This window comes from Choloepus didactylus, chromosome 6 (assembly GCF_015220235.1).
Source record: "Choloepus didactylus isolate mChoDid1 chromosome 6, mChoDid1.pri, whole genome shotgun sequence".
NCBI lineage: Eukaryota > Metazoa > Chordata > Mammalia > Pilosa > Megalonychidae > Choloepus > Choloepus didactylus.
The window spans coordinates 144,619,277-144,632,207 of record NC_051312.1 but is presented as its reverse complement, the minus strand read 5'-3'; the positions used below and the strand labels follow the sequence as shown (position 1 = coordinate 144,632,207).

Genomic DNA, 12,931 nt, shown 5'->3' with positions numbered 1-12,931 from the left:
CTGTGTGAGACTAAAGGAAGAGATGTTTATTAGGTGCAAAATCTATATTTTTTGTGGCACACTATATAATTTAACTTGTATGGTCAGTTTATTCAAACACCATAATTACATGAATTTTGAATAGGGAGTGAAATCTGGTTGGTTTGTACAGGTTAGTGTGAAGCTCCAATACATCCCAAAGCTCCCTTGAGGGACTGCAGGAAAATGTGGAAATGTCAAACTTCCCCACCTGGGGAATCAATGATATTCTCACAAGCACTGGGGACAACCAATTTAGTAGGCCAAGCCCCCAATCTTGGGGCTTGCCCTTACAAAGCTTACTACTACAAAGGAGAGGCTAGGCCTACTTATAATTGAGCCTAAGAGTCATCAGCAGAGAACCTCTTTTGTTGCTCAGATGTGGCATCTCTCTCTAAGCCAATTCTGCAGGTAAACTCACTGCCCTCCCCTCTACATGGGACATGACTCCCAGGGGTATAAATCTCCCTGGCAACATGGGACATGATCCACGGGGATGAGCTTGGCCCAAGCATCAGGGGATTGAGAAAGCCTTCTTGGATCAAAATGGGGAAGAGAAATGAAACCAAATAAAGTTTCAGTGGCTGAGAGATTTCAAATACAGTTGAGAGGTCATTCTGGAGGTTATTCTTATGTATTATATGGATATTCCTTTTTAGTTTTTTTAGTTTTTAGTGTATTGGAAAAGCTAGAAGGAAAATACCTGAAACTGTTGAACTGAACCCAGTAGCCTTGACTCTTGAAGATAATTGTATAATTATATTCTACTATGTGACTGTATGATTGTGAAAACCTTGTGGTTCCTACTCTCTTTATCCACTATATGGACAGATGAGTAGAAAAATGCAGACAAAAAGTCAATGAAGAATAGGAAGGTGTGGAGGGTATGGGATTTGGGGGTGTTCTTTTTTACTTTAATTTTTATTCTTATTCTTTTTTTGCGTGGCAATGAAAATGTTCAAAAATTGATCGTGGTGATGAATGCACAACTATATAATGGTACTGTGAACAACTGATTGCATACTGTGGATGATTATATGGTTTGTGAATATATCTCAATAAAACTGAATGTTTAAAAATGGCAGTGTATACGTCTAGAGATGGGGAGTGGCTGAGAAAACAGAACAGTGAAAGGGAACATTTACTTTTTCAATACATGCTTTGTATTTTTAAAATTTTAATAAGAATTCATTCTCTTATTACTTGGGCATATTTTAAACAATAACAAACTATTTTCTAAAAATAAAAGGCTTTCTGGCTGAATTGTGAAGAATAAACTGGAATGGAGAAGGAAACCTGAAGAAAGGGAGACTAGTTAGAAGATTCCTATAATAGACAAGTAAGAAATGATAAGGGTCCGAGCTAATACTGTAGCAGTGGGAATAGAAAGGAAGAGTGAGGTTTGAAAGGTTAAACTGCCAGGACCTAGTATTGTCAATAGGACCTACAGGCTAAGGGAGAAAGGGGATTTAAAGATAACTCTAAGGTTTCTGGCTTTAGTGAGTAAACGTGTAGAGGAACAATTTGATTGAATGATGTGTTCAGTTTTGAACATCTTGAGTTCCAGGTACCTATGCAATATCCAAGTTGAGATCATCTGCAGGTAGTTGGCAGGCTGGAAGAAGAAACATGTGGCCTAAAGACAGATTTCAAAGTCATCACCACAACAGGTAGTAGCTGAAACCATGGAAGTAAAATCACCAGAGAACTGCTGTTACAGGATAGGAGAAAACAGGACAGAGCCTAAGGAATGCTAATGAGAAAGAAACCCAGGAAAGAGAAAAGACTCATGAAGAATGGTCAGAATTTTAGAAATTATAAGAAGGCAAGGAGGAAAAGTTTCAAGATCCAAGTAGTAAACAGTGTCAAATGTTACAGAGAAGTAAAGTAACATAAAATGAAAAGTTTCTATTATTTTATTAACAACAAGGACACTGATAACCTTGGCAAGAACAGTTCAAGAGTGATGGTGGGGCAGAAGTCAGATTATAGCAAAAATGAGAAATCAATGGATGGTAAAATGGGCATAGTAAACATGGACAATTGTTTCAAGAAAATGGCTCTGATCATGTAAACATTTATTTATAGCTTATGTGCAATCATGCCAAAAAACAGTGAAGAAGAAACTTTATATGTTCAAGGAACTATATATGGGTCCAAAGAAAGACAAGCCTTCCTTCGAGATAACAGGAATAGGTAGGAATGGCAAAAAAAAAAAAAGTAAATAGTTGAGGCAGTTACTGCATTATGGCCTCTATTTTCTTTATGAAGTTATATCCTGAGAGTATGGGAGATGGGGGTACAACAAGAAGTTTACAGAGTGCTTAAGGTTTAGAATAAATAGGGTGAGGCATGGGACAGGGAGTTGGCAAGGGCAAGTTAGAAAAATGCTAACCTGCCCTGGGCAACCCAGCTGTGATTAGACGCCGTAAGTATGAAAGTGGTATAAATCCACTCTATTAAAGCATTTCTCTAATAAGTCTGGATTATCAGGGAGCCTAAAAGGAGAAAGAACTGATCCAGGGTTGAGGATTTTCAGGGCTGGTATGGCAGAAGGAGAAGAAGAGGAGGTTTAGACCACCCAAGCTGCACTATCAGGGTTAGGTACCCCTCTTGAGGCTCTGTTAGGGCCTATGCATCCTCTAACACTACTTATGTTGCTTCATAATTACCTGTGTATGTATCAATCTTTAGACAGCCTGAAGTTTGAGGGCCATGTCTTGCTCACAACTTTATCTTTGATCTTTAGTACTTAAACAATGCCTGACACCTAAGAGGTGCTTAATAATGCCTAATTCCTTGACACACTCATTCAAAATATATTTAGCAAGAGCCTCTCAGATACTAGGCCCTGTGCCAAGCACTGTTCATACAATGGAAAACAAGAGAGGTGTGGTGCTTCTCCTCAAGAAGTTTACATTATAATTACAAATTGTGACATGTACTGAAAAGGAAACAGAATATAGAGATAGAGAAAAACTGAAGAAGGGGGACCCATTTTTGGTCAGGGAAGTCTTTTCTAAGGAAAGATTTAACCTGAAACGTAAGGGATAAGAACAGACCAACTTTGCAAAGGGAAAAAGGAAGAATACTGAGGAAAGAGGAGACAACATTTGCAAAGGCCCTGAGGTAGGAAAGAGCCTGGTGTAGTTCAGGATCTATAAATGACAATGTAGATAAAATAAGACAGCATATTCTTAGACAACCTTATACATCCAAACTAAAAATCACAAAAGAGCTTCAGAATAGTCCTGAAAACCTCAGCCCAAATCCTACTTTCTGTCTCTTTGTCTCCTATTCACTCTGTTCTCTTAAAGGGGCCAAGAGGAAATTTCTCTTATTCTCTTTCATATATCCTAACAATGCCTGACACCTAAGAGGTGCTTAATAAATAAAAACAAACCTTTCTTTGTTTTTAAAACAACATAAAACTATAAAATAAAAATTATCCATAGTGGTAAAATTCTAGTAATAGTAAGTCAGAATTCAATTAAAGCCATGGAGAAATCTTATTAGGATAGGATATTGCTACATCTTCTTGAAAAACTATAGATCTTAACTCAATACCCCAAAAACTTTTCAACTCTAATAGCCTCTAGCCCAAAACCTAAATAGTTTATTCTTCAGTGATCCTGTCTTAAGCTCTACCAGCTCTCTGATGGAAGACCTAGTCCCAGGTGTTGGGTGGAAGATCCTAGTCTGCCCCTCACTCCCAGAAACCACTCATCTCTTCCCCTCTCACACCATAAAAGGCAATGGCAACTGGAAATTTATCTTTTATAAAACATACATATACAATATAGTTTTTCCAATAGGAAACAAATGCTCTCAAAAACACGCTAGGTTTCAGTGAGCGCCCCAAGATAATCTTATGTCAGGATAGGTTGCACACTACAAAAAAAACAGTAATCTGCTTTTTGTTCAGCTTTATTGCTTCCAACTGGGTAGCTACCAATAACCTTGTCTCAACACCACCACTCATATTTTATGGTCTGCTCTACCTGTCTTCTACTGGAAGCCTCTCTCTGGTGCCTGGGTGGAAGACGCTGATGGCCATCCAGAAGCAAATCCTCTCGCAGTCTTTCATCTGTTTCAACAGATGGCTGCTGCTTGAAGTGGAAGCTCTAAAAGATACAAAAGCCCTCACCAAATTATATGAGCAGTGACATGGTAGTGATAATACTGTGGGCTTCAGTGACATCCCTGAGGTAACATGAAAAGGTCAAAATAGTCCAATACATTATGTATATAGTAGATATTATACTTCTTGCCAATATTATGAATGTTAACTCTTTACTTATGAAGCAATCTTAAGTTTCTTCATCTATAAAATAGGAATACAAGAGTAGCTATCTCTCAGGTTATTGTGAAAATTAAATGAGATAATGCATGTAAGATGCTAGAACAATTTTGGCTATGGTAATGTTACTATTAATAATATTAATCACACTGTTGATATTAAGAGATAACACTATTATCATCATCTTTATTAGTAGCATAGTCTGCAAGCCCAGCCCAAACTCTAAGCAATTTACTTTCTGCTGCTTACTCTCTAATATTCTCTGCCCTATCTGCTCTCTGGCAGAGCCCAGATCCTGGATTTCATGTAAAACATACCCATGGCACTCTGGAAATAACTCCTTTCTCCATCTCTCATCTACTGTATCAACTGAGGCCTGCCCACAGATTCTGTGCTAAAAGACAACATAAACATCGAACATAAATTCTCCAAGCTAGAGCAATATGCCTGTGGCAAAAGGAAAGGCTTCAGTGAAGAGTTATGAAGTAGCTTCAATAGGTCAGAATTGCGTGTTACATCACAGAACAAGAGGACATTATTCTCTTTGCCCATTACTGTTGACCTTAATACTAAATCCCCAAAGCAATTACTACATTGCCTTGTCAATCTTGAGCCAAGTCCAAGCAACTGACTCTGCCACATATTCCTCACTACATTCTGCTCCACTTATTCTCAGGGAGAAACCACATCATGAATATTGGGTGAAATATACTGACGACACTCCAGAAGTATATCCTCTCTCGATTTCCCATTTCTCAAAAGATGAGGGCTGCCTGATATACTTGTTCAAAAGGAACAAGAAGTACAAACCTAATTGTCTAAATGGAAATGCTGAACTAGTGACAATATTGTAGGCATCACTGACAACCTGAGTACTGATACTAGGTAAGGATGATATAGCACAGTAAGTGGTGTGTGTTTTGTTTAATATAAAAAATTTCAAACATGTATCAAAGGAGAAAAAGAATCATAAAATGAACCCCAAGATACATATCACCTAGCTCCAACAATTAGCACCATTTTGCTTTTCCATCTATCTCTTCCCCTACTTTTTTCATAGAGTTTGTAAAACAAATCTGAAATGATTCTGGCCCCTTTTTGGAAATAACTGAAGACAAACTTGGTGCTGGTTTGAAGATGTTTTGTACCCCAGAAAAGACCATGTTCTTTTAATCCATTCCTGTGGATTCAGACCTGTTATGGGTGGGACCTTTTGGTTAGGTTATTTCAATTGAGATGTGACCCACCCCATTCAAGATGTGTCTTAATCCCTTTATGAGACGATAAATGACAGAAAAAGCTGAGAGCTCAGAGATAGAAAAAGCCTCCAGAGTAGTTAAGAGAGCACTCACTGAGAGCTCAAAGAGGAAGCCACTGAAACCAGAAGCTGAAAGCAATGAAACCCAGGAGAGAAGGCTTAGCAGACGCTGGCCATGTGCCTTCCCATGTGACGGAGGTGTCCCAGAAGCCAGCAGTCTGTTTTCAGAGGAGGTATTCTCCTGTTGATGCCTTAATTTGGACATTTTTATGGTCTCAAAATTGTAACCTGTAAGCTAATAAACCCTATTGTTAAAAGCCAGCCTATTTCTGGTATACTGCATTTTGGCAGCTTTAGCTAACCGAAACAATACTCTTAGCCCAACTCTGGAGGCCTTAATTCTATGTATCTTACAAACTAGCTTGACAAGTTCCATTCCAAATCTTAAACAATTTAGTCTCTGTTACTTTTTCCCTGCATTCTGCTTTACCTGTTCTCTAGAGGAGGCTTGGTCCTGAATGTTAGGTGTAACATACTGACAATACTCCAGAGGCAATTCCTTTCTCATTCTCTCTCCTCTCATTAAAGATGAGGGTTGCTTGAGAAACAAGTCGTAAAGGAACAAAAAAAGCACAAAATAAATTGTCAAATCAGAGCAATTGGCTAATTATCATATTATAGGATTAATAAGAAATCCAGGGAAATGATAAGAGGTGAGGATACTCTGACACATGTTGACATAAATAAAGATGTTATACTCCACCCAACTCTGTAGGCCATAATTTTTTATTGTGATAAAATATACATAAAAAATCATTTTAACCATTTTTAGGTTTACAATTCTGTGGCATTATGTACACTGCCAATATTGTGTAACTAACCTTTACTACTATCTATTTCCAGAACATTTTCATCATCCCAAACAGAAACTCATACCCATTAAGCAATAACTCCCCATTCCCCCTGTTCCCCTGCCCCTCCCTGGTAATCATTCTTCTGCTTTTTGCCTCTATGAATTTGCTTAGTCTAAGTATTTCATATAAGAGATAACTTACAATAAATGTCCTTTTGCACCTGCTTATTTTACACAACATAATGTCTTTAAGGTCCATCCATGTTGTAGCATGTGTCAGCATTTAATCTCCTTTTACAGATGAATAATATTCCATTGTATGTATATATACCACATTTTGTTTATTCATTCATCGGTTGATGGGCACTTGGGTTGCTTCCACCTTTTGGATATTGTGAATATTGCCACTATGGACATTGATGTACAAATAATTGTTCAAATCCCTGTTTTCAATTCTTTGGGATATGTACCCAACAGTAGAATTGCCAGGTCATATGGCAAATTATGTTTAACTTTCTGAGGAATGGCTAAACTGTTTTCCACAATGGATGCACCACTTTTCATTTCCACAAAGAATGTATGAGGGCTCCTATTTCTCTGTATCCTCCCCAATACTTATTTTTTATTTTTAATAATAGCTATTCTAGTAGCTATGGAGTGGTAAATCATTGTGATTTCGATTTGCATTTCTCCAATGGTTAATGATATTTGGCATCTTGTCATGTGCTTATGGGCTGTTTGTATACTTCTTTGGAAAAATGTCCATTCAAGTCCTATGCTCATTTTTAATTGAGTTGTTTGTCTTTCTGTTGTTGAATTGTAGTTCTTTATATATTCTGGAGACAAGTCCCTAATGAAATTAATGATTTGCTATTTTCTCCCATTCTGTGGACAGTCCTTTCACTTTCTTGATGGTTTCATTTGAAGCACAATATTTTTAATTTTGATGTAGTCCAAATTATCTATTTTTTGTTGTTGCTTGTGCTTTTGGTGTCAAATCTAAGAATCCACTGCCCAATGGGAGGTCTTGAACATACTGCCTTATGTTTTCTTCCAAGAGTTTTGTAATATTTGCTATTATATTTAGGTTGTTGATCCAATTTGAACTAATTTTTGTATATGGTATGAGGTAGTGGCACAAATTCATTCATTATGTGTGGAAATCCAGTTGTCCCAACACCACTTGTTGAAGAAAATATTCTTTCTACCATTGAATGGACTTGGCGCTCATGTCAAAAAGCAATTGGAAAAAAATAAAAATAATTAATTAATTAAAAATTAAAAAAATAAAAACAATTAACTGGCCATAGATGAGTAGGTTTATTTCTGGACTCCCAATTCTATTCCATTGGTGTACATGTCTATCCTTATGTCAGCATTACACTGTTTTAAATACTGCTGCTCATGGTATGATTTGAAATCAAGGCATGAGAGTTCTCCAACTTTGTTCTTCTTTTCCAAGACTGTTTTGGATGTTTTGGCTATTTGGGTCCCTTGCCATGACAAATGAATTTGAGGTTTGTCAATTTTATTGTTCTCTTCAAAAAACCAACTTTCAATTTCATTGATTCTCTCTATTCTTTTTCTATTCCTTATTTCATTTATCTCCACTCTAACCTTTACCATTTCCTTTCTTCTGTTCACATTGAGTTTAGTTTGCTCCTCTTTTTCTAGTACCTTTAGGTATAAATTCAGGTTATCGATTTGTGATCATCCTTATTTTTTAGTGTAGGCATTTACAACTATAAATTTCCCTCTGAGCACTGCCTTTGCTATATCCCCTAAGTTTTGGTATATAGTGTTTTCAATTTTATACATCTCTAAGAATTTTCTCATTTTCCTTGTGATTTATTCTTTGACCTACAGGTTCTTTAAAAGGTTGCTGTTGAATTTCCACACTTGTATATCTTCCAGTTTTCCTTTGTTACTGATCTTTAGCTTCATTCCATTATGGTCAGACAAGATGTTTTGTACGATTTCTACCTTTTAAAATTTATTAAGATTTAATTTGTGGCCTAGCATATGGTCTACCCTGGAGAACAATCCATGTGCACTTGAGAAGAATGTGTACTTTGCTGTCATTGGCTGGAGTGTTCTCTATGTTCGTTGGGGTGAGTGATTTATAGTGTTATTCAAGTCTTCTATTTCCTTACTGATTTTCTATCAAGATGTTCTACCCCTTATTGAAAGTGATGCATTGAAATTTCTTACTATTATTGAAGAACTATCTACCTCTCCCTTCAATTCTATTATATTTTGTTTCATATTTATGGATGTCTGTTGTTAGGTGCAAAAATTGTTACATATCTTGCTGAACTGAACCTTTTATCAATATTTTGTGTCCTTTGTCATTTGTAACCTTTCTGGCTTATAGTCGATCTATTCTCTCTAATGATAATATAGCCATTCAGCTCCCTTGGTTACTATCTGCATAGAATATCTTTTTCCATCCTTTTACTTTCAACCTCTTTGTGTGTTTGTATCTAAAGGGAGTCTCTTGTAGATAGCATACAGCTGGATCGTGTGTTTTTTTCATCCAATCTGCCAATCTCTGCCTTTTAATAAGAGTGTTTAATCCATTCATATTTAAGGTAATAACAGAGAAGGATTTACTTCTGCCATTTAAATATTTCTTATCTGCATGTCTTTCATGTTTTTTGTTACTCATTTCCTCCATTATTGCCCTTTTTTTTTTTGCATTTATTTGCTACTTTGTTGTGTACCTTTATGATTCACTTCTTCTTTCTTTCTCTGTATTTTTAATTTTCTTAGTATTACCTTTGTGATTATAGTTAACATCTTAAACTAATAACAAACTAATGCAAATAATATAAACTTAGTTTCAGTGGTATACAAACTCTCTACTCCCATACTTTTCTGTCACTCCCCCTTTAAAATGGTATTGGCTCAGATTACCTCTTTATACATTGTATGCCCATTAACACAGACTTTAATTACTGTTTTACACATTTGCCTTTTAAATCAGATATGAGGAGAAAAAAAGCAGTTACAAACCAGAAGTACAATTACATAGGAGTTTATATTTACATATGTAGTTACCTTTACCAGTGTTCATTGTTTCTTCTTATGGTTTCGAGTTATTATGAAGACCTTACTTCTTAATCACAAACCATATAAAGAACACTCTGATAAACAAGCTACAGCCCAACATAATTAATTTAGTCTCTGTCACTTCATTCCACAGCATTCTGCTCTACCCGTTCTCTACAGGAGTTTGGGTCCTGGATTTTAGCTGTAACATACTGATAATACTCCAAAGGCAATTCCTCTCTTACTCTCTTTCCTCTTATAAAAAATGAGGGTTGCTTGAGAAACAAGTCCTAAAGGAACAAAAAAAGCACAAAATAAACTCTCTAATCTGGACAATATGTAATCAAAATACTGAAGGCTTCAGTGAGAAGTTCAGGAAAATTATAGTAGGTGAGGAAATTCTGATACAGTTTGATATATATAAAGATGTTGCACTCTTGGTCCAATCTGTGGACATCAATTAAAAAAAAAAAGTTTTATTCACCCACCAGATGATCCATCTAAAGTATACAATCAATGGCTTTCACTATAATCACATAGTTGTGCATTCATCACCATAATCAATTTTAGAACATTTCCACTGCTGCAAAAAAGTAAAAAAATAAAAATAAAAATCTAAGGGGTATCCCTTAGAATCCTCATCACTGAAACTTAGTATTGGTGTGGTACCTTTGTTACAATTGATAAAAGAATATTAAAATATTACTGCTAACTACAGTCCATAGTGTGCATTAGGTGGCTCTTTTCCCATACACTACCCCTTTATTAATACCTTGTAATAGTAACATACATTTGTTCTAGTTCCTGGAAGAACATTCTTATATATTTGTACTATTAACCTCATTTATCACCCACAGCAGGGTTCACTATGTTATACAATCCCATGTTTCATCCTCTAGCTTTCCTTCTAGTAACATACACTACCCTAACTTCCCTTTTCTTTTTTTTTTTTTTTTTTATTCTTTCTTACAAAGTTTTTTTTTTTTTTAATTAAATTCAGTTTTATTGAAATACATTCACACACCATACAATCATCCATGATATACAATCCACTGTCCACAGTATGATAACATAGTTATGCGTTCATCACCACAATCTATCTCTGAACATTTTCCTTACATCAGAAAGAACCAGAACAAGAATAAAAAATAAAAGTGAAAAAAAAACACCCAAATCATCCCCCCATCCCACCCCATTTGTCCTTTAGTTTTTGTCCCCATTCCTCCACTCATCCATACACTAGATAAAGGGGGTGTGATCCACAAGGTCTTCACAATCACACTGTCACCCCTTGTACTCTACATTATTATATAATTGTCTTCAGGAGTCCAGACTGCTGGGTTGGAGTTTGGTAGTTTCAGGTATTTACTTCTAGCTATTCCAATACATTAAAGCCTAAGAGGTGTTATCTATATAGTGCATAAGAATGTCCACCAGAGTGACCTCTCGACTCCATTTGGAATCTCTCAGCCACTGAAACTATTTCGTCTCATTTTGCATCCCCCTTTTGGTCAAGAAGATACTCTCAGTCCCACGATGCCGGGTCCGCATTCATCCCCGGGAGTCATAATCTGCGTTGCCAGGGAGATTTACACCCCTGGGAGTCAGGTCCCACGTAGGGGGGAGGGCAGCGAGTTCACCTGCCGAGATGGCTCAGTTAGAGAGAGAGAGGGCCACATCTGAGCAACAAAGAGGTACTCAGGGGGAGACTCTTAGGCACCATTAGATACAACTTTAGACTGTCCTTTGTGGTAATGAGCTTCATAAGGGCAAGTCCCATACTCAAGGGCTCAGCACATCAAACCACCAGTCCCAATGTTTGTAACAACATATGCTAGGGGATCAGCATCTCAAAGTTTAGAGATAGGCCTTACAATTCAGGGATAGAGTTAACTGCTGTAAGAGCTTACAATCTAGGGACTATTGCAATTATTGTGTCCACGTTAGGCTGTGTTCTAAGATTCAATTCTGAGTTTACACATTGTAGTTAGTCCATATTGGTGAGGCATCATCCTTCTCACCATGCTTTCTCCAACACTTTTACTCCTATATATATTTTTTCCTACAATTTTATAGTTATATTCACATACCATACATTTATCCACAGTGTACAATCAGTTGTTCATGGTATCATCATAAAGTTGTACATTTATCACCACAATCAGCATCCGAACATACTGATTACTACAAGAAAAATTGTTTTCTTTCTTTTCAGCAATAAGAAAAAATGTTAAAAAGAAAAACAACATGTCATACAATACAATACACTATCAAGGACAGCAAACAACACCACTACCAAGAATCCCACATTACTCCCCTATATCCCCCTCTCATATACATTTAGCATTGGCGTATTGCCTTTGTTACATCCTAACTTCCCTTTTCAACCACAATCACACACATGATTAAACACTGTTAATTACACTCACAATCATGCACTACCATCCCGTCTATCCCTTTCCAAACAATTACAATCAACCTTATTAAACATTCCGCACAAATTAAGCTTCAGCTCCCCATTCTCTACCCTCGTTCTAGCTCCTAGTAACCTATACTCCAGGTATTAAGTCCATGAGTTTGCTCATTATAATTAGTTCTTATCAGTGAGATCATACAATATTTGGCCTTTTGTACCTGGCTTATTTCACTCAGTATGATATTATCAAGGTTCATTCATGTTGCACACATCAGGATTTCATTTCTTCTTACAGCTGAATAATATCCCATTATATGTATATTACCACATATTGTTTATTCATTCATTGGTTGATGGTCACTTGGGTTGTGTCCATCTTTGGCAACTGCAAATGATGCTCCTATGAACATCAGGGTGCAAATGTCTGTTCGTGTCCCTGCTTATAGCTCTTCTGAGTATATACCTGGTAGCAGTATTGCTGGATCATAAGGCAGTTCTAAGCTTCCTGAGGAACCACCAAACTGTCTTCCACAGTGGCTGTACCATTCTACATTATCACCAGCAGTGAATAATTCTTCCTATTTCCCCACATCCTCTCTAACACTTGTAGCTTTCTGTTTGTTTTTTACAGCCAGTCTAGCAGGTGTGAAATGATCTTACTGTGGTTTTGATTTGCATTTCCCAAATAGCTAGTGATGTCAAACATCTTTTTGTGTGCTTTTTAGCCATTTGTATTTCCTCTTTGGAGAAGTGTCTTTTCAACTCTTTTGCCCATTTCTTAATTAGGTTATTTGTCTTTTTATTGTTGAGTTGTAGGAATTCTTTATATATTCTCGATATTAAACCCTTATCAGATACGTGGTTTCCAAATATTTTCTCCCACTGAGTAGGCTGCCTTTCACCTTCTTGACAAAGTCCTTTGAAGCACAGAAGTATTCAATTTTGAAGAGGCTCCATTTGTCTATTTGTTTTTCTTTCGTTGCTCATGCTTTGGGTATAAAGTCTAAGAAACCACTGCCTACCACAAGATCTTGA

The 12,931-nt window shown here is 36.6% G+C and overlaps 1 protein-coding gene across 6 annotated transcripts in view; it reads right to left on the bottom strand.

Moving 5' to 3' along the window:
- Positions 1–12,931, bottom strand: part of CCDC15 (coiled-coil domain containing 15) — a 94,687-nt gene that overhangs the window by 55,693 nt on the left and 26,063 nt on the right. For all 6 annotated transcript variants that reach the window (XM_037841866.1, XM_037841869.1, XM_037841870.1 and 3 more), the window contains 2 exons: positions 6,067–6,174; positions 4,020–4,142 (listed from right to left, as the gene is read on the bottom strand). In XM_037841866.1, the coding sequence (XP_037697794.1) occupies positions 4,020–4,142; positions 6,067–6,174 (231 nt within the window). The remainder of the gene's footprint in view (positions 1–4,019; positions 4,143–6,066; positions 6,175–12,931) is intronic.